The sequence below is a fragment of the Monodelphis domestica genome, chromosome 3 (assembly GCF_027887165.1).
Source record: "Monodelphis domestica isolate mMonDom1 chromosome 3, mMonDom1.pri, whole genome shotgun sequence".
Classification (NCBI taxonomy): Eukaryota; Metazoa; Chordata; class Mammalia; order Didelphimorphia; family Didelphidae; genus Monodelphis; species Monodelphis domestica.
This window is the reverse complement of record NC_077229.1, coordinates 104778137-104805069: the sequence shown is the minus strand read 5'-3', so window position 1 is coordinate 104805069 and position 26933 is coordinate 104778137. Positions and strand designations below refer to the sequence as shown.

Genomic DNA, 26933 nt, shown 5'->3' with positions numbered 1-26933 from the left:
AGGCTCCAAGGATCTATCTCCAAGGATCCAAGGATCTCTTGCTAGAGATTCCTTTTCTTATATAGGGGTTTTTTTCCTATGTCACCTCCCCTAAATTCTTCCATCTACCAATCACCGTAGATGTTTTCTAAAAGACAGCCCATCTGAATTCCAGCTAAGTCAACTAATCCCCTCAGTAAGATTGAACCAGAGAAAACACAGCTGAGTTGACTAATCCCATGAAGAGAAAACCTGCCCGGCCTTTATAGGTACCTAGCATCCCCTTGTATCAATTCTAAAAACAGGCATGGCTCAAAGAACTCCCTGCCTCATCATAAGCATGGATCCAAGTACTTTCATTGTTTAGCAAGGAGTTTTCTCCTCTAAAGCAGTCTTAAGTACGGGTGGAGTAGAGGTCCTCCCATTTCTGATCCTGGCGAGTTCTCACATCAAAATGGGGAATGTTTCCAGTAGGGAATTTATTCCAATGGAGGATTCCTCAATGTGGAAATTTTTAACATTCACAAGTCTGAGAAATTTCAAGATTTACAATAGGCAAGTTGGACTACTTCCAGAGGAAGATAACTCAGATGAGTAAGAAGGAACAGGAATGGTTCAAGCATTTGGACAGCTGTCTTAGAAGGGAAGAGGAGCAAGCTTATTCTGTGAAGCCATTAAAGATGGAACTAGGTCTTAAGGGAGAAAGTTACTGGTAGGAAAGTTTTAGCTTGGAATAAGGCATTTCTAGGCTTCCTATTGGAACTATCCCACAATAGGCTGTCTTAAGTATTAAACTCACTAGAAATGTATGTTATGTGGAAAGGGGGCTGGTTTTGAACTAGAGGATCCATCAAGGCCCTTTAATATGGAGATTCCCTAATTTTAGACAGTTCCCGCACCCCTTAATAAAGCAGGTTGCTTGAGGTCCACCTAGATACAAATGGGAACAAGGTAAACTCTAAGGCATAGGAGGTAGGAGGCTCAGGATATCACAATTTCCTACTACACATGTCTCCTGGAAGATAAAGACTCTAGACTCGTCTCTAGAAACCAATGCCTCTTCCTGAAACAAAATAATAAATTTGGGATCAAGGGACCTGGGTTCCAATCCTGACTGTGCTACTTATATGACCTTGGGCAAGCCACTTCCCCTCTCATCTGTAAATGGAAAGGGTTCAAGTTAATGACTTTTACAGTCCCATTCAGCCCTCAACTTATGAACTTAAGAGGTAGAATAGGGTCTACCTAATCCATTCCCAAGTCCTCAGCAACTTATAACGTCATACTTTTGAGAGGGGCCAAGGCCACTATACAACATACCACATCATGATCCAAGATTCATAAACTCTTCAAAGTTCTCAGGTTCAGACTGGCCCCCAGATCAATTACTGAAGACATTTGTCATTACCTGCCAAGCAGTCATGTGATTGGCATCCCTCAACAGATACTGGATAACCAAATGGTTTTGGGATTTTTTTTAACCTAAATCTCCCAGATTACCGTGCAAGCCAATTTCCTTTTTGCTCTTCCACAACTATGGACTGAGAATTGGCCTCAGAAAGTCCTAGTTTAAGTCTTACTTCTGACACATACTAGCTATATCTAGTACATAGGTGTCGAATATATACAGCATTCCAGAGTGTAACCAGAACCAAATTAAAATGTAATTGAGGGTAGCTAGGTAGCATAGCGAATAGAGCACCAGGCCTGGAGCCAGGAAGACCTGGGTTCAAATTTGGCCTCAGATACTTCCTAGCCGTGTGATCCTGGGCAAGTGACATAACCCCCCATGGCCTAGCTCGTACCACTCTTCTGTCCTGGAACTGATACTTAGTAATGATTCTAAGACAGAAAGTTTGTTTTTTAATTAATACTAATGCAAAAGGTATGGATTTAAAATGTAACTGGGAAATAGTTAATATGTAATAAAATATAGTAAACATTGCATTTTAAAACTGTCAAAATGCAGCCACAAGGATAAGTAATTGGTGGGCTTCATTTCTATTTGAGTTGCTATCACCACTGCTTGAGGTAACTCCATTATGGGTAGCAGAGAAAGTACTCACATTTGAAGCAAGTTTTCTCACCAGAAGGTTCCCTTAAAACAATGAAATAATCCCAGTCCCAGTCCCTGTCCCTATCCTTTTTCACAAAGGAAACTGGCAGGGGGCAGCTGGTAGCTCAGTGGATTGAGAGCCAGGCCTAGAGATGGGAAGTCCAAGCTATGATGTAACTTCTAAAAGCACCTTCCTAGGCCTCAGTGTCTCAAAAGAAGAAATCAATGACGGCCAGTGGCACTGCTAGATTCAAAAACCTGTCCAAGCTGCTGGCTTGGGGCCCGAGTTCTCAGGCAAGTTTTATCCTATTCCAAGACAAAATAGACTCCATTAATTTCTGGCTGGCTGGTCAAAGAGGGGAGATCTTGACAAAGATCAAACAGTTCAAGGTTGGTATAGTTTAGATCTGAATGTTCATTTCTCAACTCAGTCCTGAAGTCTTTGAACTAATGAGTCCTACGGCAAAGTGGGTGGAAAGAACCTTGGACTTCAATGTCTTGGTTCTGATGCATTAGATGTTTGAAATAACTGTAAAATGGGAGTAATAACACTTGCAGCACTGCCTGCCTCACATTGTGTCCCTAGGGAAGTGCTCTGCCAACTTTAAAAATGTTATTAAATAAAAGGTTTGTTCCTTAGCTCCCAAATCCACTGAGCTTCACACTTCCTAATTTGAGAAATGGGAAGATGCTCACCTGCTATCTTCAAGGCAACCAGTGATTAATGTTGTCATATATTAGTTCTGTTAGTCAAAATTTTTTCCAATGACTTGGGTGAAGCAGAGCATGGTGTCCAATTTAGGGAAGACACAAAGCTGGCCATACATTTTGTACAAGAATGACAGCTTATCAAATCTTAACTAGAATGAAGAGGCAAATATAAGATCATTTGTAAAAAGGTAAGTGTACAGTCCTAGATTTGGATTTTAAAAAAATCAATAGTTTTGTGATGGCTAGACATCAGTTTGTGTGAAAAAGACCCAGGAACTTTAATAGACTGCAAGCACAAAAGGAGTCAGCAACAGGGGCAGCTAGATAAGAGCACCAGGTCTGAAGGTGTTGACTTTTAATCAGACCTCAGATACTTTCTAGCTGTGTGACCCTGAGCAAATCACTTAACCCTAATTGCTTTAACCTTTACCACTCTTCTCCCTTGGAATGGATATTCAGTATAGATTCTAAGATGTAAGGTAAGGGTTTAAAAAAAAAGTCGGGGGGGGGGGGGGAGGAAGGGGGCAGCTGGGTGGCTCAGTGGATCGAGAGCCAGGCCTAGAGAGGGAGGTTCTAGGTTCAAAATCTGACCTCAGACACTTCCCAGCTGAGTGACCCTGGGCAAGTCACTTCACTCCCTTAGGGGTATTGGTTCTGCCTTACAACTATAATACACAGTATTGATTCCAAGACATTAGGTAAGAGTTTAAAAAGTCAGCAATGAAATGGCACTGAACTCAAACTTAGGCTACATTAATATGGTCAAAAAAATAACAGCCAGCATTTATGTAATGCTTAACTATATGCTAGACATTGTGCTAAGCACTTTACAAATACTCATTTGGTTCTTACAACTACCCTAGGATTATCCCCATTTCAAAGATGGGTAAATTGAGGCAGATGGAGATTAAGTGACTTGCCTATAGAACTAGGAGGCATCCGAGGCCAAATCTGAACTGAAGTTTTCATAATTCCAAGCTTAGCACTCTATCTACTATACCAAATAGATGCCTCAGAATTAGATGAGTAACAGTTCTGCTGTCTCCTATCTCGGTCAGACCCCATTATCTAGATTATTAGATTCAGATTCAATCCAGACCCAGATTTCAGGAAGGATAGTAACAAACTAGGGCATATTCAGAAGATGGCAACCAGCATGGTTAGAGATGATGCTAAATTAGGGAGAGGGAAGTGGTTGAAGCATGAGGCTATCTTCCAAGTATATATGGGAAATTAGAATGGAGATCCAACTAGGAAAAATGAGTGGGCACTGCAAAGACATTTTGACTCAAGGTAATGAAATTTCCAATCAGTCAGTACTCAAAGAAACCTTACAGTTCATCTAGTCTTACTTTACCAAAAAGGAAACCCAAGTGATGTGACTTGCCTAATGTCATGTAGTTAATAGCAAATGGAAGAGTCAGGACCTCAACCTAGGTTACTTGCCCTTTAGTCCGTTTCTTTTTCCACCTTGCTATATGTACTTAAAGTAAATGCTACAGAGCAAATTGTTAGATGTAGAGTTGCAAGAGACCTCAGAAGTCACTTGGTCCTACCACTGACCCGCCCAATTGAGAAAGAAGCTTAATAACCCTTCTAGAAGATGCCCCACTAGATAGAAACTAAGAAACTCCCCTCTCCTTCCCTTGTCCAAAGCAATTTTAGCTCCTACACAAAACAAAGCACAAACAAGACCAATTGAGTTTTATTAAGGGCAATTTGCCTTGAGATGAGAAAACTTTGGATCTGTAAAATCAACTGGTGTATAAACTTGGGGATCTTTTTGTTCCCTATGTGTTAGGAGAGGCCTTGGGGAAGCAGGGACTGGAATGGAAAAGTGCTGACTTACTATCCTCTTTCACTAGACCTTTGGGAGGGATCCTGATCCAGGATTCATTCTGCCCCACATAAAACCTATGAGCCTATGAGCAGAGTGGTACAATACACTGGAATGTGCATTGGGAGAGGATCAACCTGGAGCCCTTTTGTGTGGGGAGGGAGGGGAGTGATCAGGGTACACATTCAAGGAAAGGGGCCTGTGTCCAAGGAAGAAAGATGCCAGCTGGTTTGAGCAGGAGGTTTCTGTTCACAGCTGGGAGGTCTCTTCCTGCACCCACACTATTAGCTCTCACAAACTCCAGGGAAGGAGGAGCAAGGCTGGGGAAGGAGATGGCTGGCACTCAGGATCTCTACTGCTTGGTCAGCTCTTGTGCCCGGCGGGTGGCAGCCTCCACAGCATTCATTGCAGCAGCCCGTAGCCCACCCTGCTCCAAGGCATGGAGCCCATAGATGGTGGTTCCCCCAGGGGTGCACACTTCTGACCGAAGCTGGGCAGGATGTTGTCCACTTTGTAAGAGCAGTTTGGCTGCACCCTATAAGAAGAGACCCTGGTTAGAGTAATGTGGTAGAGAGACCTTGATCAAAGTGATGAGCCAGCCATTGTCTTTGCCTCAATCTCTGCTAATTTTTGCAATTACACCCTTCCTCACCACTTTCAACTTATTTTAAACAGAGTTGCCAAGTTCCTAGTATGTGTAAGGAAGGCACTATGTTGTATACTCGATACCTTCCATATCTTCTGTCCAAACCGTGTTTATTCTCCACTCTTTCTTTCTCCATTCTCAGCATCCTGCACATCACTACTTGGCTGTAGCTGGGACAAGGGGGGCAGAATGTCATTCTTCTCTTTAAGTTATTCCTCCCCATTTTTTATTTCTAACCTTTGGTAGGACCTAGAACTGCAACTTTGGGGCAAGCCAAAAGGCTATTGTCTGAGTCTTGGGCAAGTTGTTAGAACAAACTCACCAGAAGTGTTTGGGCAGCAATTTGGTGAGCCAGGGAACTCGGCATTCCCAACTTGATAGCGCCTTCTGCCAAAGCCTCAGAGAACATGCAAACCTGCCGAGGAATGACAGGAATAGATGGTTATATAAAGCGAACATTTCAAAGTCTTCAAAACCCAACACAAAAGAAGATTAAAATCTTTTTGGCATAACCTGTTATAACTCATAGTGACAGTAAGCCATCTGTCTACCAAGGCCATTTCACTACAAAGACCATCCAACTCATCAGATCATGGGATTTAGAGGTATGAGGGACCTCAGAGATCATTTAACATCAGCCACTCATGTTACAAAGAGGAAGAAACTGAGAGATCCAGAGAGTTGACTTGTTTTTCCCTTTTTATTTGTATTCTTAAAACTTAGCACAGTATCTGGCTCATAGAATACACTGATTGATTGCCCAAATCAATTCAGCAAGCATTTATTAAAAACCCTGTTATGTGCCAGGCACTAGGGAGACAATCCAGACTCTCATCACAAGCTATGAGACAGAATTTTGGGAAGAGATTGGCTTCAAACCATTAGAGAATGTTAACAATCCCCCCCCCCCCCCATCTGATATCAGTGGATCACATGGGTAAATGTACTTCAATAGGGAAGTGGGCCCTATATTCCATTATGTACAGAAGGAAAGCCATTTTTGGTGCAGATCTAGAAAGATATTAGGACCCTACCACTGGAAGGCATAGTAATTCTATAGCACTCACATAGGCTACACCACTGCCACTAAGGCCTGTGTGGATGTTGATGTAGGCCTCTGGTACTTCCTCACACAGACCACAAACAGATAAGAGTTTTTGCAGGTATTCAGTTTCACACTTCTCAGCATGGCGGCCTCGAGCCATTACTACTGCACCCTCCTGGACTCTGCAAGGTAGATTGGGCATGATCCGGAGCACCCTCGATCTTGGAGGAAGCAGCTACAAAGAAAAGATAAGGATCACCAGGAGAACTTTCAGACTGAGTTGTAAAAAACACTTCTGGTTGGAAGGAACCACCTACTTCCACTGATATTTGACAAATAACCTCTACAACTTTATTAATGAGCAATTATCTAGCCACTGCCTATAGACATCTAGTGATGAGGCAAAAAATACTTTCCAAGATCGCCCACTCCACTGCTGAATAGCCATGGAAGAAAACAGGTGCATTTCAAGATGTCTCATGATACATATAAAGTAAGAGTGTCAATTCAACATAAATGAAATGTCCATAGAATGAATGGGATCTTTACCTGCAGTGCCATGTAAGTACTGCATCAAACACCAAACCAAACTTTCCCTTTTCTGGCTGCCAAGTCAAAGAATAGTTCTGCCCCATCTAACCTCTGGGATGAATTATGAATAACTTTCCATCTTTCCGAGCTTTAAGTTTTTTGTTTCTTTTTTTTTAAAACCCTTATCTTTTGTCTTAGAACTATATCAATTCCAAGGCAGAAAACCAATAAGGCCTAGGCGATGGGGGTTAAGTGACTTGCCCAGGGTCACATAGTTAGGAAGTGTCTGAGGCCAGATTTGAACCCAGGACCTCCCATCTTCAGGCCTGGCATTCTGAGCCACCTAGCTGTCCTTAGGCTATTAAGTTCAGTAGCAGTCACTGAAGGCCTTGCTATGATTATAATGTGATATGATTTTCCCTTCTCTCTTCTGTGGCCTGGATACCCCACAGCCCAATAACTGAATTAACTTGAACTTTGTGTTCTAAATGGTCAAGTCAGGAGGTGGAAACAGAGAAAAAGGGGGAGATTTGGATCCAATTGTCCACAGCTAGACATGAACAGTGAAAACACAGGGGAAAGAGACTACCCCAGGACTAAAGTCATTTCCATAAATCAAGGACAAGCCAAAACATATGGCTATGACCTTCATGCTAGAAAGCTGGGAGGAAAGGAGGGAAAGGAAGCTAACTTGGAAAAAGAAGACTAAGAACACTCACCTTCTCTAGAGTGTGCAGAGAGACACCAGCAGCCACTGAGACAATAACATGCTTCCTGGTGACAGCAGGAGAGATTTCAGCCAGAACAACGGGCAGGATGTGGGGCTTGGTGGCAAAGAAAACTATGGAGCAGTTCTGAAGTACTTCAGTGTTGGAATGAGTTATCTTACAGCCCAAATTCTATTCCAAAGATAAAAGCCAGTTGATGTGAATATATATATATATTTATATAGTGAATTTAGATTTGCAAAATGCTCTATGAGCAAACTGAAACAGAGAGGTTAGGTAATTTGCCCACGGTAGTAACAGTGTTGAGTAAACACAGATCTTCCAGACTTTAAGTCCAGAACTCTATCTACTATATACCACCACCATGCTAAAAAACCCAAAACAAAAGAGATCCTTAACTGGTCAATTTAAACCAATGATTATGCAGTATGATTAGATTCACAGATCCTTAGTTATCTCCAATAGATTGACAGTGAGGAGATACTTCTGTGCTACTCCCTCCTTGAATGAGAGCATTGTGTAGTGAAAGTTTCTAGCTGTCCCTTATCCCCAATAAGAGAGAAAATACCTTCAATTCTCAAGCGTTCTGATATCCTTGGCATGAAATCAGTAACAAATTTCTCCCAGTTACAGACCTGACCCAACTTTCCATTACAAGGCTTTACATAAAGATGAAAAATACAGATAAAAATCAAAATCCCCAGAGCCCGTGGTTCTACTTAGGAATGAGCTACAATGAACTCATTTCTGGTCTTGGGTCACAGAAATCAAATGAAGCCAATCTTTTTCCCAGGGCCCTTAAGTCACCTGAAAATGCCACAGGTTCTTGTCTGATGGAGCACTGGCCAAGATATTGTTAGCTTCCACTTTTCCTGGAGAAAGAGTTAAGGACAGAGAAGAGAGCGGTGAAGCAGGGTGGGCTCTGAAGCACTGTTAAGAGAGACTCTATAAGACTTCAGTTTAGTTCAGGCTCTGCCAACTAACTGGCTAGATGCTTTCCCTGGCTTGACCCATTTCCTTCTATTCAAAATTAGGGAGTTGGGGAAAGTAATGTGAATGGTAGAGGAAGTGTAGCGCCTAGGAGATCTGGGTTTGAGTCAAGCCTGACACCTGTCAGCCATATGACCAAAGACAAGTCATTCAACCTATCTTAAGGGTTCTCATCTATAAAAATGGAGATCCTGGGAGCACCTATCCTCAAATGGTTATTTTTTTTAAAAGACTAAAATGAGGGAATCCCATTTACCTCCAAAAATCATGTATCTTGTCATATGGGCCTAGGGTAAGGCTTCAAGAAGCATTGACTCAAGAGTCAAGAAAGCTTACAAGGTAATTCCTGATAGATCCCTACCATTAGCCTGTTTCCTCTGGTAATGGGGACAACATTCAGTTTCTTCAGTGGAGGTCCCAAGAATTTCTCTCCGTTCTCCTCCTCTCTCTCCTTCCTTCTTTCCCCTTACCCTCTTAGAATTGGTCCTGAGTATCAGTTCCAAGGTAGAAGAATGGTAAATGTACAGCAACTGGGGTTAAAACACAGCTAGGAAGTATCTGAGGTCAAATTTGAACCAAGGACCTCCCATCTCCAGGCCTGACTTTCTGTCTACTAAACCACTTACCTTCCCCTGAACTTGTTTTTTAAAAAATATTTTGTTACAGCTCAACATAACTGGCTTCCTTTGTAATACTGCACATTTTGTTTTATTCACTTAAAAACATTCTGAATAGGAATTCATAGTTAAGACTTTACCAGCCTGCTAGAAGGTTCCAAGACACAAAAAAGGATTAAATGAGAATCCTGTTCTAAACCCTCAGAAAATGCCACCTGCTGGTCAATATGGGAATCTATTTTTGTTTTCACATTTGTTTTTTCTTTTTTCCAATGGAAAGGGTGGGAGAAAGGAAAAAATAGCTGATCATTGAAAAACTAAAATATAATTATAAACTTAAAATAAAAAATGCTAGTTTCTAGGACAATTTATCTTTAAAAAACATATTTTGGCCTGGGAAGTTGAAGGTTACCACTTTCTCCCTATTTTACAGCTGAGTAGAGGTGGCCTGCCTGAAGCCAATCATGACAGTATTCCAGGTTCTACAATTTGACATTTTCCCTTGTTTCCCCACTGAGAAAGAAATAAGACCAAAAGTTACCCTGAATGACTTAGGAGAGGGTCTTTGCATCTTTATATTTTGGACTGATTACCCCTGTGATTTCATTACTGGGAGAGGGAATTTCCAGTATCGAAACTCCTCTCTATGTAGATCAAAACCTGTTCCTACACTTAAAAGTCTTAGACAGTTGCCTGAAGCATTGAGAGAGCAGTGAATTGCCTAAAACCACAAAGCCAGTATATATTTGAGCCAAGACTTGAACTCGGGTCTTCTTGAACCTGAGGCCAAATCTCTTTCCATTCCATGACTCTTTAAAATAAATAAGTGGTTCCTCAAATCATATACTATTGTTTAATTCTTCCCCACCTCCACCCCCCACTTCTCTGACGAGACTGTAAGATTCCGTATTGGGAATTATATGTCTTGGTATCCAAACTCTGTGCTTTGCATATATATAGTAGATGCTTAGTACTGGAAACAATGGTATGCAATAATGGCTAAAGCAATCTAGTATGGTGAGAAAAGCTTGGCATTTGGGAATTAAGTGCTCTGTGTTTGAAGCCTGATTGAAACCCACTAGCTTTGTGTGACAAGTAAGTCATTTCTCTTTGGGTCTTGGTTGCATCATATGTAAAATGGAAGGCAATAATTTCTATGCTACCTACTTCACAGGGTTGCTTTAAGCAAAGCACTTTTATGAACCTTAAAATGTTGCAAAAATGTTAAATTAGATTCAGTTTGTTTCAAGCCAGCTTAGCATGGCTGCTTCTTTACAGTGTGTTCAAATGCTGTAATGTCATAGGATGGAAAGAGCATTAGTAGCCTTAGAAGCCACAAGACCCAGGTCTGAATCTCAGCTCTACTACTGTGAGAATAAACATCTGGGAGTCCTCTAACCCAGTCCAATCCCAGAAGACCCACAATAAATAAGTAGGTGTCACAGAAACATGTGTCTTAATTTGCCAGCGTGGCAGGCGAGATTCCTGACCAGCGCAAGTCAAGGGATGTGATGTACGGGGTCTGAGATGAAATCTTGGCCAATTAGAGGATCTTGGGGGAAGGTTAAGACTGAGGTTGAAAAGCTAGCATGTGAATCAAGCTCAATCTCTCTGCCATGTAGGAGCTCTCCTACAGCTGTCCACATATTTATCTATTTAAGCCATCTCTGACAAGCTACAGGTTGGGCTGGATCATACCAGGCTGAGAATCTGGGCACTTGGCCTTTTGTACTCCAGGCCCTTCCTGAACTCAAGCCCATTCCTCAGCTGGCTTTAATTTGTCTGGCCTGACCATATGGGTAGCTAAGTCCCCAATTGTAAAATGGACCAGGGCTCATGGAGAGCCTAGGACCTGATAAGAGTGTAAAAAACTTGGCTGGGGACTTTTTCAGTTAGTTAGACTAGAAACTTACTTTCTTTCTTTCTCTTTGCTAATACTTATAATATAAAGTCTCCCAAGATAAAATTTTATTCATAACACAACTAACTACCTGTAACTACTGGCAAGTCAGGTGATCTATCAAATGCAAAAAGGAGATACTATTTATATGCACTTCACAGACATAAGTAATATTGGAAAGCATTTTGGAAATTCTAAAGCACTAAAAAAAGTGAATTCTTAAATGTTACTGTGATTTAACTTCATTTGTTAGATATTGTCTCCCCAAGGACACTATAAACTAGCTCCTGGAGAATATGAACAAGTGTCTCCTGTGCTTTAATTTCGTCAAGAGCTAGCATGATACCTTACCCATGACATCCATAATAGGGTTCAATAAATATCTTTTTAAAGTTTCTATTGATATCATTTCTTATAACAACATAGTTACTTCAAAGTATCCTTTCCTTTCCCCATCACAGAAAGACACTCCAAAGGACAAAGAGTACTTTTTTAGCACAATTGATTGATACACTGAACAAGTCCGAAAACCTGTGCAATGTGTAACAACCTCCCAAAAACAAACTCCACAAAGGGGTAGGTTGGGAGTGTCTTCCCATCTTTCTTCATTTAGATTAAATTTTTTCTTACTAGTTCACTGAGTTAGATTTTAAAAGATGCCATTTAACATGAATAAATGTTGGGTTTGAAAAATAATCTTTATGAGTATAAGACAGGGTGTGGTTAGAGAGCAACTCATCTATAAAAGATCTGGGGGAATTGAATGCAAGTTGAATTAAAAATGTGATATTACAATTCCCATGGGTTCTGTTATAATTTTTATGCAGATGATTCTGAAATCTTTATATCCAGGCCTACTCTCTCTCTTCTTGAGTGCTTCCAAGCACTCAGAAACTTACCTCTTTTCTCTCCCTCATACATTTCCCCTATTTCAATATAAAATCAGTTTCAAAGTCTTATGGATTCTACCTCTACAATACCTTTAACACATGTCCCCTTCTCTTTAAACAAATGGTTACTACCTTTGTTCACATCCATATTTCTTCTGGTCTGAACTATTTATTACAATAGCTTCCTAACTAGTCTGTTTCCAGGCTCTCCATTCTCTGACCTATCTTCCACAAAGCTGACAGATTTAATATTCTGAAAATATGGATATTACCATGTCATTTTCTTATTCAAAACTATTCCCTGTTATTTCTAAGATAAAATACAAACTCCTTGGGCTGGTATTTAAGGTCCTCCACAATCTAGTTTCAATCTATTTTCCAGACTTATTGTTTCCTTTTCTGTATTAACATTCTAGCTAAACTACTACTACTAACTTGGCATTGGCTTTTCCAGTTCCAAGTCATTGCACACAGCTTTCTTCCATCTCTCCTCAGCTCATCCTCTTAGATGTCTAGTTTCCTTAAGGTTTGGCTCAGACTATACATCTCAAGAGAAGCCTTTCTTTGATCCTCCTCTACACCATTAAATAGTGTTCTCTCCCTTTTCAAATTATCTCTTATTTACTCATCTGCAGAAATCTTTTGTTTCCCTAGTAAAATGTAACCTTGTTGAAAGCTCAGACTTTCATTTTGGACCTTGTATTCCCAACATCTAGCACAATGCTTGGAGGTATGGGAGGCCTTCAATAACAAAACAACAAAAAGGCTAGTATGATACTGGATTGATGAGTGGGCTAGGGAAATGATAATTCCACTGTACTGGACTCTGGTCCAGGACAAGTATTGCAGATGTGGGCACATCACATCTGAAATAAAGTGTTCAGTTGTGGGATTGTGGGAGTTACATTTTTGGCCATAAGTTGTCTAGAAGGGGGTAATTAAGATTGTGGCATTCCTTCATATTATGCCAGGAGGATCTTAGTTAAGGGAATGAGGATTTTTTTGGGACTAGAAAAGAATAAAATCATAGGGAACATAATAGTTACCTCCTAATATTTAAAGGATTGTCTGGTGGAAGAGATTAGGCTGTTTTTCACTTAAACAGAGGTCAGGGCTGAGAGAAATTAGGTATAAATTGAAGAGGTAATAATCTGGCCTCGATCTTAATTTTAACTTCCTAACCCACAGCGCCGTAGCTTCCCATTTGGACATAAGTCCTAAAGAAAAGGCCATATGTAAGTTATTGAAGAATTCTTTTTCGGATGCGGGTTGTGAAGTCTTTCAATCTAAGATTCTGTGACCGGAGAGGTCAGGAAAGTGAAAGTCCAGAGGAGTGTGGTGCGTAATGGGTGGGGTGGGGTTTGGGAAGATATGGAGGAATCTCAGTCTCTATCTCATCTCCTGCCTCGGCCTGGAGATCATTACCTGATACGATCATGCCCATTGCGATAGCTTCGGCCATGCGACCTGCACCCACGAAACCGATTTGCATCGGGCCTTCCGGTGACCAAGGCATTTGAGACACTGAGGTTGCCGGGGTAGGCATGGTGGTCGTCGATGGAAACGGCGAAGACGTGGTTAGGTGTGGGGCAGACGCTGACACCTTCGTTGATGATACCGCCGTCGCTGCGGTTACAGCTGCTGCAGCAGCTGCCGCAGCTGCCGCTCCCGCCATTGCCCTCCGTGGCAGATGGAGAACATGAGCTCCGGTAGAGCCAGACCACGAAGACCAACCGCCGCCAACCGCCGTCAACTGCCTCACCAGCCCCTCCCCCTCGCGCACTCCGATTGGTCCTTCCGGTACCCTTAGCCCGTCGCTGATTGGCTGGCTAGATCTACGCCTCTCAGCGGCTCTTCTACCTTTTCTTCATTCTTTGCTCTAGAGGTCAATTCCCCAAGCTCCGAGGATTGGCTAATATGGTCCTATTGTTTTTGCGGATTGGCTTGTATCATTTGACACTCTTATCCTTCCGCTCCGTCCTCATACGCCTCTCATTTAATGCACTCATTTTGTCTAGGAGGTTGGGTACGTCATTCGAATGGCTCTTTGAGCTCTCATCTCTGATAGGCTGAGGTCTGTATCCGCCCCCCTCTGACGGCAAAAAGCGGAGTGTATGTGGGGCATGCTTTGCACCATTCGGGGAAATTCTATAGGGTCTGGTTTTGCACTTGAGATGTACCTTGACTTTTTTTGTTCCTTCAGATGAGTTTTGTTAATATTTTTTTCTTGGTCTATAGAGTAATCCTTTGGAAGTTTGCTTGGTGTGGCACTAAATAAGTAAATTAATTTACATAGTAATGTCATTTTTATTCTATTTACTCAGCCTACTCATAAGCAATTAACATTTCTTCCTTTATTTGTATAAAGAATGTTTTATAATTACAATCAATGCGCAATGTTCCCCCCAAATGGTGCAAAAATAAAAAACAGGAATTTTGATACATTGAACATTTGGGAAATAAGGGGTTAGTTTCCCAAGACCATCAAAAAACTAATCATTATGTTAAGAGATTGTTGAAAATAGACTTTTTGGGGCATATGATTAGCTATAACAAAACATTAATTTTTATAATATGCACTTTCACTAATACAGTAAACATAAAATAACTCATAAAATGCAGAGGAGAGGAGAGGCACTATAGGACAGGACAGGGAGGAGCAGCAATGTCAGAAGAACTCAAGATAAAAAAAAAAAGAAAAAAGAAAAATGGGCAACCTGCCATCTCTAATCTCCCTTTCAGCTTCATGGTTGAATTTTCCCCCAATGAAAAACACATTCTTCTTTTGAGATCCTCCAAACATAATAGAAAAAACACATTCTTCTTTTGAGATCCTCCAAACATAATAGAATCACATCCAGGTCTTTTGGATTTTTCTCCTTATAATATTATGCTCATTTTTGTAAGGTAGGTTATTCTTGGTTGTAAGCTTCAACTGTTGCTTTCTAGTATATCATATTTCTACTTTATAGTGGTGGCTATTATATCTTGTATTATCCTGACTGTGGCTTCTTGGCACTTGAATTCTTTCTGGGTGTTTGCAGTATTTTTTCCTTGACCATGGAGCTCTAGATTTTAGCTACAATATTCCTGGGAATTTTCATTTTGGGGTTTCAGGAAGTGACCAGTGGATTCTTTCAACTTCTACTTTCCCCTTTGATTTGAAGATAGCATAGCAGTTTTTTAATTTCTTGAAATGCGATGCCAAAACTCTTTTTTGTTATTGTTCATGGCTTCCAAGTAGATTGGTATTCTTAAATTATCTCTCCTACATCTGCTTTCCAGGTCAGTTGTTTTTCATATAAGATATTTCACTTTTTCTTCTGTTTTTTTTTTTTAAACTTTCAGCTTTATTTCTTATTGTCTCCTGGATATTAGCTTCTATTTGGCCAATTCTGATTTTTAAGGAGTTCTTTTTCTTCAAAGAGGTTTTGTACCTCTTTTCCCAAAGTGTTAGTTCTCTTTTCTTATCTTTCTTCTATAGTTCTCTTTTGTTTAGGTGTTGGGGTGTTTTTAAAAAATCTTATAACTTATTTATTTATATTTTTTAGTTAAATGTGGAAACAATTTTTGATAATTGTTTTCTGACATTTTAGGATTCAGATTTTCTTTTTCACATCCTTCCACCAGACCCCTGCCCAGGTGGTAAATAGTCTGATATAAGTTATACCAGCACATTCATTCAATACACATTTCCATATTGCTCATACCATGACAGAAGATACATAGCACACATACAATAAAAATCTCATGAAGGAGTAAAGTGGAAGATGGCATGCTTTGATCTGCAACCTGACTTAACAGTTCTTTTTTTTTTTTTGGCTGTGGTTCATTATTATCATGAGTCTCTTATGGTTATTTTGGAAGCTTGCTTTGCTGATAATGGTTTAGTTCTTCACAGTTGATCATTGATATTGATCATATTTCTGTTACTATATACTGTTGTATAAATTATGTACATTCTATACTGTATATATCATTCTTCTGGTTCTGCTCACTTCACTTTGCATTAGTTTATATAAATCTTTCCAGGTTTTCCTGAACTCATCTTGTCGTCATTTCTTATGATATTAGAGTAATCCATTACAACCAGGTACCACGACTTGTTCAGCCATTCCCAAGTGATGGACAACCCCTCAGTTTCCAGTTCTTTGCCACCACAAAAAAAAACTGCTAAAACTATTTTTATTCAGATGGGTTCTTTTCCCTTATCTCTGATCTCTTTGGGATATAGAACTAGTAGTGATATTGCTGGGTCAAGGGGTATGTGTAATTTTATAAGCCTTTTGAGTCTGGTTCTGTACTGCTCTCTAGAATAGTTATATCTGTTTATATTCTACTAGCAGTGTATTAGTGTCCCAATTTTCCCACATCCTCTCCAACATTTATCATTTTCCTTTTTGGTCACTAACGTGGTGGGTATGAGGTGGGATCTTAGAACTGTTTTAATTTGCATTTCTAAATCAGTGGTGATTTAGAAAATTTTTTCATATGACTATGGATAGTTTTAATTTCTCTGAGAACTGCTTGTTCACATCCTTTGTCTAATTTTCAATTAGGGAATGCTTTGCATTCTTATAAATTTGACTCAGTTCACTATATATTTGAGAAAATAAGGCTTTTGTCAGAGATTCTTGTTACAAAATTTTCACCATATTTGTTGTTTTCCTTTTAATCTTGGTTTGCATTGGTTTTGTTTATATGAAATCTTTAAAATTACCCATTTCATTTTTTGTTATGTTCTCTATGTCTTGTTAGGTCATACATTCTTCCCTTACTCATAAGTATGACAAGTAAACTTTACCACATTCCATATAATTTGTTTATGATATCACCATTTATTTCTAGATCAAGTATTTATTTTGACTTTATCCTAGTATATAATATGAAATGTTTGTCTGTGCTTGGTTTCTGCTATATCTGTTTTCCAATTTTCCCAGCAGTTTTTGTCAAATAATGAGTTCTTTTTCCAAAAGTTTCGATCTTTGGGTTTATCAAGTACTGAGGTGCTATGGGCATTAACTGCCAGGAATAGATTAACTAATCAATTCCATTAATCCACTAATCTATTTCTTAGCCAGTACCAGATTGTTTTGATGATTACCACTTTATAGTATAGTTTGAGATCATAGTATAGTTTGATCTAGGCCTCCTTTCTTCATATTTTTCCACCTTTTTCTGAAATCATCCTGCTTATTTCTTATAGCACAATAGTATTCCATCACCAATGTGAACCACAATTCATTCAGTTGATGGACATCCTTTCAATTTCCAGTTCTTTGCCACCACAGAAAGAACTGCTATAAATATTTTTGTACAGATAGGTCCTTTTTTATGATCTCTTTGGGATATAGAGCTAGTAATGATATTATAGAATCAAAGGATATGAACAGATTATAGCCTTTTGGGCATAGTTCCAAATTGCTCTCCAGAATAGTTGGATTAGTTCACAACTCCACCAACAATGCATTAGTGTCCCAATTTTGCCACAGCCTCTCCAACATTTACCACTTTCCTTTAATGTCATATTGGCCAGTCTGATAGGTATATGGTGGTACCTCAGTGTTGTTTTAATTTTCATCTAATCTAGAGTTATTTTGAATGGAATTTCTTTTTCTGTCTCTTGTTATTATTTGTTTTTTTTAAGCCTTTGTTCCTTTTTAGAAAATTCTTTAACTTTGCTAGAAATTCTTGTTAAGATTTATGTCTGGGGAGGCAGCTGGGTAGCTCAGTGGATTGAGAACCAGGCCTAGAGACGGGAGGTCCTAGGTTCCAATCTGGCCTTACCCACTTCCTAGCTGTGTGACCCTGGGCAAGTCACTTAACCCCCATTGCCTAGCCCTTACCACTCTTCTGTCTTGGAGTCAATATGCAGTATTGACTCCAAGATAGAAGGTAAGGGTTTAAAAAAAAAAAAGATTTATGTCTAAGCTGCATTTTTATTTTGAAGATTTATTTGTAGATATTTTCAAGTTATTGTCTTCTTAGTTTGTATCTTGAGCTTCCCTGTTGCCATAATAGCTCTTTATGGCCATTTTCTTTTTTTTTCTATTTGCTGATTCTTTCAGCCTCTTTCTTGATTGCAGAATTTGTTAGTCCTGGACTCTGCACACTTCTGAGGGGAATGTATAGCTTGCATTCTGCTGTTGCTTTTATAGCTGGCAGCTTGCAAGTTTTTGGTGTTCCCAAATAGTGTAATCTGGGGAGAGGATTGTCTAACACCTTCCTGATCTGAACTCTGCAAGTTCCAGATGCAGGCTTGGGTTTGTTGGTTTGTGTATGTTTGAGATTCTGTAGGTTTGGAGCAACTGAATTGCTAGATCCTCTTTGGTAGGGGACATCTGCTGTGGTTATTCCATTATATGCTTACATGCTGTATTAGAACTGGTTACTGATCAGATCTTGAAATCAGAGCCACACAACTACATTTCTGGATTTATTCCTTGCTCAGGACTCAGCTCAGATTCAGGCTCATGATTAAGCCTACCCTGATTCTCTGATCCAGAATTGGTTAATGGTCAAAAGGGTGCCATTGGCATTGATTCCTATACCCAGTACTAGTTCAGGGATCCCCTTTGATCTCTTTCTGTTCTAGTGCTTTCCACTCCAGTGTCTACTTTGTCCCTCTTTTCTTCCCAGGGTTCTGTAATGCTCCCTCCTATGTTACTATAGGTCCCATCTCCCCAAATTGTTTTGGATTGGTAACATGATTCCTTGTCACTTCTTGACTTTCCAAATTCAAACTAATGTTTTCTAGATCATTGTGAAGAAGGTATGCTGGGAAAGCTAGGCAAAAATGTTTCCTTTCATGCTACCATCTTAAATACCAGAAATAATTAATATGAATTTTGATAAATTATGAAAACTGTCTTATTCTTTTTTCCATCTTTCTTTAGGTTCTTATCAGTTTTTTTTTTGGCAAGGAAAATAGTTTTCTCTCCTTTTATGAAGTAGGATGCTCCACCCTTTCCCTTCATCACTCTGTACATTTAATAACCAAAGCAAACAGCTGGGGACCATAACCAGCAGATTTTTAAGAATATCCAGTTAGAGAACTTCTAAAAGCAAGGTCAAGATGGCAGAACAGAGAAAGTACTTAGCTGAGACCTCTCAACATTCTCCTCAAAAAACTTTACAATTGAATGCTGAAATTTAGAACCAACAAAAAGTTGGAGTGAGTCATCTTTCCAACCCAAGGAAACTTAGAAGTTCAGAAAGAGGGTAGAGGTTAGCCAGGAGCCCACATGTATGAAACATTAGTGGGGGAAATGGGTGGTGGCAACAGAGTTCCCAAGGTAGTAATCTTTCAGACTTTTAAATAATAATATTTAAATAAATATAATTAAGTAACAAAATAAAATAAATACATTTACACTTACATTTAGTTGTTTTAATTTGAATTACTCTAATCAATGGTGATTTGGAGCATCTTTTTCATATGATTATAGATAGTTTTAATGTCTTCTTCTGAGAACTACCTGTTCATATCCTTTGACCATTTTTCAATTGGGGAATACTTTTATTCTTATAAATTTAACTCAGTTCTCTATATATTTGAGAAATTAGGCTTTTGTCAGAGATACTTGCTAATTTTCCCCCAAAAATTTGTTGTTTCCCTTCTAATCATGGTTGCATTTGGTATTGTTTGTACAAAAACTTTTAATTTAATGCAATCAAAACTACCCATTTATTTTTTTGTAATATTTTCTTTGTCTTGTTGGGTCAGTGGGGCTTGTGAAAAGAATGATAGACTTGTTGTCAGGACACAAAGTTTCAAGTCCTACTTGTAGCACTGATTGACAGAATGACCTTGCGTGAGTTATTTCACCTCTCTGGACCTCAGTATTTTCTCTTGTAAAATGGGACAAAGATCTTTAGTACCTGTCTTACAAGACTCCTTCAAGGTTCCAAATAATGGATGCAGAGCGACTTATGATAGAGAATGATAATGATACTGCTGTTGGAAGTTTTAGATTGAAAAACTTTTCTATGTGGGCATTTAACAAACATTTTCCCCCTTATTCCATATAGATTTTTAAAAATTCCTAGAGAACAAGACTATAACTTCCTTCGTTAAACTTATTTGAGTGAACCACAGTGCCTTCTTTCTCTACTATTCCTCTACCTTTCTCTAGAATACAATCATTCCCACTCATGGGGTCTCACTGGAGATGAAAAATTAGACATCGTTACACTGTTAGCTGTCCATGCAAGGAAGATTTTCTTCCAGTTATAAACCTATGATGCAATGACTTTAACATTGCAACCCCAGGATGAAGAAGGTTGGACGGCATGAGTTATAGGGATCTTGGTTTGAATTCTAGCTACTTTTGACTTCCTAGCCTTAGAGATGAGAGATTTCTGTCAGGAGCCAATCACCTCGTCCATGGTATTACCAATAATACACGTTATACATTATATAAATGAAGCTGACTTTAGACCACTTTATGATAGCTGTTGTCAAGTGTTTGAAGGACTAGCATGTGGAAAAGGGATTAAGCTTGCTCTATGTAGCCTCAGAAAGAAGAACGAGAATCAAAAGATGGCAAATTTAGGCTTGAAGTTAAGGAAAAACTTCCCACAGTGGAATAAGTGGAATGGGCTGCCTTGTAGGGGAGGGGAGATTGGATTCCCATGTACTACAGAGTTTCAAATGAAAACTAGATGACCTCTTGTCTGGCTCGTTGTCATGGGGATTCTTTTATTCCACTACAGATTGGACTGAATGGCCATTGAGATCTCTTCTACCTATAACATTTTGAGATTTTTTTTTTATTCAGTTTCCAAGAGGGAGTGAGAGGGAAAGAAGGAGAGCAAATGAGTGAGATTTTTCTCATCTATTTTCCTATGTTGGGGTGGGAGTAGAGAAGGAGAGAGGAAAAGAGAGGAAAAAGGAGAGCAAGAAAGAGAGTAAATGAGATAGATTTTTTCTCATCTATTTTCTAGGACCCAAATTCCACAAACATTTTATTATATGCAAGGCAGACTTGAGAATAGGAATCTTATCACAAAGCATGGCATGTATTAAAATAATAGATTTCCTTCCCTTTGGCCCTCCCCTCCCTTCTCCCTGACTGACAAATGAATATACTGGAAGGTACAAAATGATGTGACTCAGTGGATGAGACAGAGAACATTTTCTTCCTTCTTGGCCTCTACTGAGGCTTGATCTTATAAAATAGTCATCAGGGAAGATGATTTTAAGGCACGATGACTGACTTTTAGTCTGTATATTCCCACTGTTAAGTTTAGATTCCAAATCATCCATGTTTGGGTATGTGATAATTGTGAGTTGCTATATTAAAAAAACAAAAATTCAACATATGGCCCTCCAGGCAGGCTGGTCCTCTGATGCAGTCTGGCATGTACCTTTGCAATCAGGTCAGATCTGTTAGTTTGTGCTCTCTTGGCATTGGCATCCCATTGAGAGGCCGAGGTCACCTTCATCTTGCCTCCAGACCCTGGAGTAGATGGGGCATGATAAGCTAGTTCAAACAGAGCTTGGGAATTTTTCTAATTGCCTGGAACCTCTAGCTGACTCTGAAGACATGCCGAAGCAGTCATCTGTACTTAACTAGTGTTGTTCACCCAATCACTTTCCAGAAAACTTAGTCCTCTTGGACTCTGCATGACGATGAATCCTCAGACATATGTAATGCCTTCCCCAATCCCTGTTCCACTTCCCACCAGACTTGAGGCTGGCTTAAGCCCAAGAAAGAGATGTTTATCTTTTCCGTATACACTTGTGCTTTTTTTCTGAATTCATTTTTACTGTGGATGGGTCTCCAGAATGCTAGCTATAACTGTGCATTATCTTTGAATGAGAGGCAGGAGACAAAATTCTGCCTATTACCAGTTCCTATTTCCAATTTAGCACCATCTCTTCCATCTAGTCTTTCTTTTTCACTCCTCTTGCTACCATCACTACTTTCGTGCCTGGCCATACTCACTTCCTCAAAAGTCTTCCCACATTCCTTTTCTCCCCTTGTCCCCCTTATTTAATAGGAGATTACCTAAGGTCTCATTTCTCATTTAGAAATGAGACAAATTCTTAAAAATCGTCATTCTCCAATTGATAAATGGTCAAAGAATATGAATAGGCAGTTTTCAGATGACAAAATCAAAGCTATTTATGAAAAAAATATGTCATGAAAAAATGCTCCAAATCATTCTTTAAAAAACAAACCTTTAAATAAATTAAATTTTTAAAAAAATTTTAAATCTTGCCTTCCATCTTGAAACCAGTACTGTATGTTGGTTCTCAGGCAGAAGAACAGTTAGGGCTAAGCAATGGTAGTTAAGAGCCTAAGGTCACACAGCTTGACAGTATCTGAGACCATATTTGAATGCAGGACCTTCTGTTTTGAAGGCCTGGCTCTCAATCTATTGAGCCACCTAGTTGCCCCTTCTAAATCACTCTTTTTTTTTTTTTAATTTTAAACATTATTTTATTTGGTCATTTCCAAACATTATTCACTGGAAACAAAGATCATTTTCTTTTCCTCCCCGCCCCCCCCTCCCACCACCTTTCCCTCTCCCATAGCTGACACATGATTCCATTGGTTATCACATGTATTCTTGACTCGAATCCATTTCCCTGTTGTTGGTATTTGCATCACAGTTAATACTTTTAAAAAATTATATTTTTATTACCATCAGCCCTTAAACATGAAATATTTATTAAATTAGAAGGCAAAAGTAAGAACAATCATAGTCTTACATTAACTAAATAGGAGGGGAAAATGAATAAACAAAACATGTCAATTTTCCCATAAACCTGTGTCACGTTCTTCCACCAATGCATGCAGAAAATGTGGGGTGACAGGGCTGGGAAGGCAAATGGGCACAGATGTTCAGAAATCTAGCAGTGAGGTATGAGTAGGGAAATCCAAGTACCTGGGGCAATTCAGGACTTCAGGTTTAGACTTTTTTTGGTCTTTAAAAGGATCAGTATACAGCAAAAAAATCCCTTAGTGGGAGAAATAGCTACTTTCCTGATGTTCTCTGCTCTCCTTCTGGACAAATGACAGTCCTGCTCTTCTCAGACAGCTGATACAGTATTACTCTAACAGCTGCCTTATATCTGGGGTTTGTAGAGGTTCCCAATGTTTATTCCCTTGGTTAGGCAATCAGGCATCATGGCATTCATTCAGTGAAAAGCAACAAGACTTTTCAGGTTTTACACTCTGTATATGTTGAGGGATTTCCCTTCTCTCAAGTTGTAGATGATGCTGGAGAACAAAAGAAACTCTCTCTTCACTCAAGCACAAAAGATTCTTTCCTCCAACTTGCCCTTTTGTACAAAACTTTCTTCCAATCAGATCAGCTCTCTGTGTTAACAGCAACCTATTTAGTCAATCAACTAGTCCCTGTCCCTCAACTCTTTTGGCTTCTCACTTCCACACTTTTATGAATTCCATGTTCTTCTTATGTCTTTGGTAAGCCTAGATTTTTACTTCGTGTTGGCTTCTCTGTTATCTGCTCTGCCCATGACTTTTTTGGTTGCTAACTCTTGATCTTTTTTTTTTTAAGTTTATTTATTTAACTACTTTAGAATATTTTCCATAGTTTCATGAATCATGTTCTTTCTCTCCCCTCCTCCCATCCCCCTTCTGTAGTCAATGAATAATTCCACTGGGTTTTACATGTGTCATTGATCAAGACCTATTTCCATATTATTGATAATTGTACCAGAGTGATAATTTAGAGTCTACATCCCCAATCATATCCCCATTGACCCATGTGATCCAGCAGTTGTTTTTCTAATGCATTTCTACTCCCACAGTTCTTTCTCTGAATGTAGATAGCGTTCTTTCTCATAAGTCCCTCAGAATTGTCTTGGATCATTGAATTGCTGCTAGTAGAGAAGTCTATTATTTTTGATTGTGGCACAGTGTATCCATGTCTGTGTATGATGTTCTCCTGGTTCTGCTCCTTTCACTTTGCATCGATTCCTGGAGGTTGTTCCAGTTCACATGGAATTCCTTTTCAGGTATTCCTTGCTCTTTGATTTTCAGTATCAAACTTTCCACAGAGCTCTGGTCTTTTCTTTGCAAAAAGTTGGAAGTCTTCTATTTTGTTGAATGCCCATACTTTCCCTTGGAAGTATATAGTCAGTTTTGCTGGGTAGCTGATTCTTGGTTGGAGACCCAGCTCTCTTGCCTTTCTGAAGATCATGTTCCATGCCTTACGATCATTCAGAGTAGAACTTGCAAGGTCTTGTGTGACCCTGATTGGCATTCCTTTATATCTAAATTGTCTTTTTCTGGCTTCCTGTAGGATTTTTTCTTTTGTTTGATAGCTTTGGAATTTGGCAATTACATTCCTGGGAGTTGTCTTTTGGGGGTTTAGTGTAGAAGGTGTTCTGTGAGCTCTGTCAGTGGCTGTATTGCCCCCTTGTTCTAGAATCTCTGGGCAATTTTCTTTGATTATATCTTGTATCACCATGTCCAGTTTGGTGTTTATTTCTGGCTTTTCTGGGAGTCCAATTATTCTTAAATTATCCCTTCTCCCCCTATTTTCCAGATCTATCACCTTGTCGGTGAGATATTTTATGTTCTCTTCTAATTTCTTGGTATTTTGGCTTTGCTTTATTAATTCTTGCTCTTTTACACGATCGTTGTCTTCCAGCTGCCTGATTCTGGCCTTTAAAGCCTGGTTTTCCTTTTCGGTTTCATCATACCGGTTTTGTAGATGCGTGAATTTCTTTTGCATTATTTCCAACTTTTCCTCCCAGAAGGCTTCCATCTTTTTGGTCATTTCTGATTCAAATTCTTCATAGGTTTGTGGAGAGTTTCCATTTCCTTTGGAAGGTTTTGGAGCATTTTCTTTTATATTATCTTCTATCTGCTCTGTATTTTGTATTTTGGCTCCATAGAATGTGTCCAAAGTCGCCCCTTTCTTCTTATTTTTCTTGGTATTTTGGGGCTTCTGTGGTTCTGTGGAGTTTGCCATTTCTGAATGTGGAGGATTAGTTTTTCTTGTCTCTGTCTGGTGTTCAGAGGCTTTAGTCCTGGGCAGATGGTTCTATGAGCTTTCCCTGGGTTAAACTGAATATGCCTCACTGGAACTGGAATGGAAGGATCGGACCACGAGGCCACACTCTCCCCCCGGCTCGCTTTCCGGAAGTTGCCTTCAGAATCGCTGGCCGTGAGGCTGTTTCGTCGGCCTGCGGGGGGGATGGGCTGCAGCTAGGCCAAGCTCCGAGGGCAAGGACTTTCAGACTTTCACTGAGACTTGGATAGCAGGATCCAGCCCGTGAGGCTGTCTTGCCCGCCCTGAGGGTTGCTGTTGTTTCGACCAGCTCTCTGCAGCGGAAGCCCCAGGCAGTAGCTTTCACCGGGACTGTAGAAGGCCCTGAGGGTTGTTGTTCCCAGGACCCTGCTCTCTGAGCCCGGCCCGGCTGCGGCTTCCGGGAGCCTTGGACTCTGCGCTCCTATCCCTGAGGTCCGAGGGATCTCGGGTTCTGGCTTTTGAGGGGAGCCGTACCTTTTGATCCCCAGGTCCAGGAGGAGGGTTCCCAGGGTCTGTGCTGTTGATCGTTTTGAATTTCGGCGCCTTAGGAGCTTATAGTTTGAGATCGGTCGGGAAGGGTTTTCAGGAGATCTGAGCTTTAGCTTTCTCTAAGCCGCCATCTTAACCGGAAGTCCCTAAATCACTCTTAATGAGAGAAATAGAAATTATAACAACTCTGAAATATCATCTCACACCTATCAGAATGGCCAAAATGCCAGAAAAGGAAAATAATAAATGTCAGAGGGGGTTGTGGAAAAATAGGAAACTAATGCACTGTTTGTGTAGTTGTGATCTGAGCCAATCTTTCTGGAGAACAATTTTTCAACTCAAAGGACTCTAAAACTGTGAATACCCTTTGATCCAGAAATATTACTTTTGGGTCTATATCCCAAAGAGATTTTTTTAAAAGGGAAAAGTACCTATTTGGATAAAAACAATTTATTGTAGCTCTTTTTGTGGTAGCAAAGAACTGGAAATTGAGGGGTTGTCCATCAATTGAGGAATGACTGAACAAATTGTGGTATGTGATTATAATGGTATAAATACTACTGTGCTATAAGAAATGATATATCAAGGTAAAGTAGAAATAGATACAAGATTTAGAAATAAAGGGTGATACCATAAAGAAATTAAGGAAGCACAAAATAGTTTATCCATCAACCTTATGGATAGAGGAAGACTTTAGGTCAAAACAAAACACAGAGAATATTATGAGATGTAAAATAGATAACTTTGACATTAAATTAAAAAGGGTTTGCACAACTGAGAAAAAAATCTTTATAGTAAGGCCTCATTTCTTAACTATGTAGAGAACTAAGCCAAATTTATAAGAACACAAAGCATTTCCCTTGAAAAATGACTAAAGGATATGAACAGGAAATCCTCAGATGTAGACATTAAAATTATCTATAATCACATGTAAAAATGTTCCACATCACTATTAATTAGAGAAATGCAAATGAACAACTCTGAGGTACCACCTCACACCCACCAGACTAGCTAACATGACAAAAGAGGAAAATGATAAATATTGGAGGGGATGTGGAAAAATGAGGACACTAATATACTCTTGGATGGAGCTGTGAACTGATATAACCATTCTGGAGAGCCACCTAGAACCACATCTAAAGGACCATAAAACTGTGCATACCTTTTGACCCAGCAATACCACTACTAGGTCTGTAGCCCAAAAAGAGTAAAGATGGGGGAAAAGAACCTACTTGTGCAAAAATATTTATAGCATTTTTTTGTGTGATGGCAAAGGAAACCAAAGGGATGTTCATCAATTGAGGAATGACTGAAGAAGTTATGGTATATGATTGTAATGGAATGCTATTGTGCCATAGGAAATGACCAACAAGATGATCTCACACACACACACACACACACACACACACACACACACACACACAAGCCAAATAAAACTTGGAAAGAGAGATGAAGTGATGTTAAGTGAAGTGAGCAGAACCAGGAGTATATTGAACATAG

At 39.6% G+C, this 26933-nt stretch overlaps 1 protein-coding gene across 1 annotated transcript; it reads right to left on the bottom strand.

The window, feature by feature from the left end:
• Positions 1-4433: 4433 nt before the first annotated feature.
• PYCR3 (pyrroline-5-carboxylate reductase 3) lies at positions 4434-13966 on the bottom strand. Its single transcript, XM_016432064.2, has 6 exons — positions 13356-13966; positions 8341-8405; positions 7525-7704; positions 6297-6509; positions 5552-5644; positions 4434-5118 (listed from the first exon to the last, which is right to left on the bottom strand). Exons 1-6 carry the CDS (start codon positions 13603-13605, stop codon positions 4936-4938), a joined length of 984 nt encoding a protein of 327 aa, XP_016287550.1. The 5' UTR covers positions 13606-13966; the 3' UTR covers positions 4434-4935.
• Positions 13967-26933: the final 12967 nt, after the last annotated feature.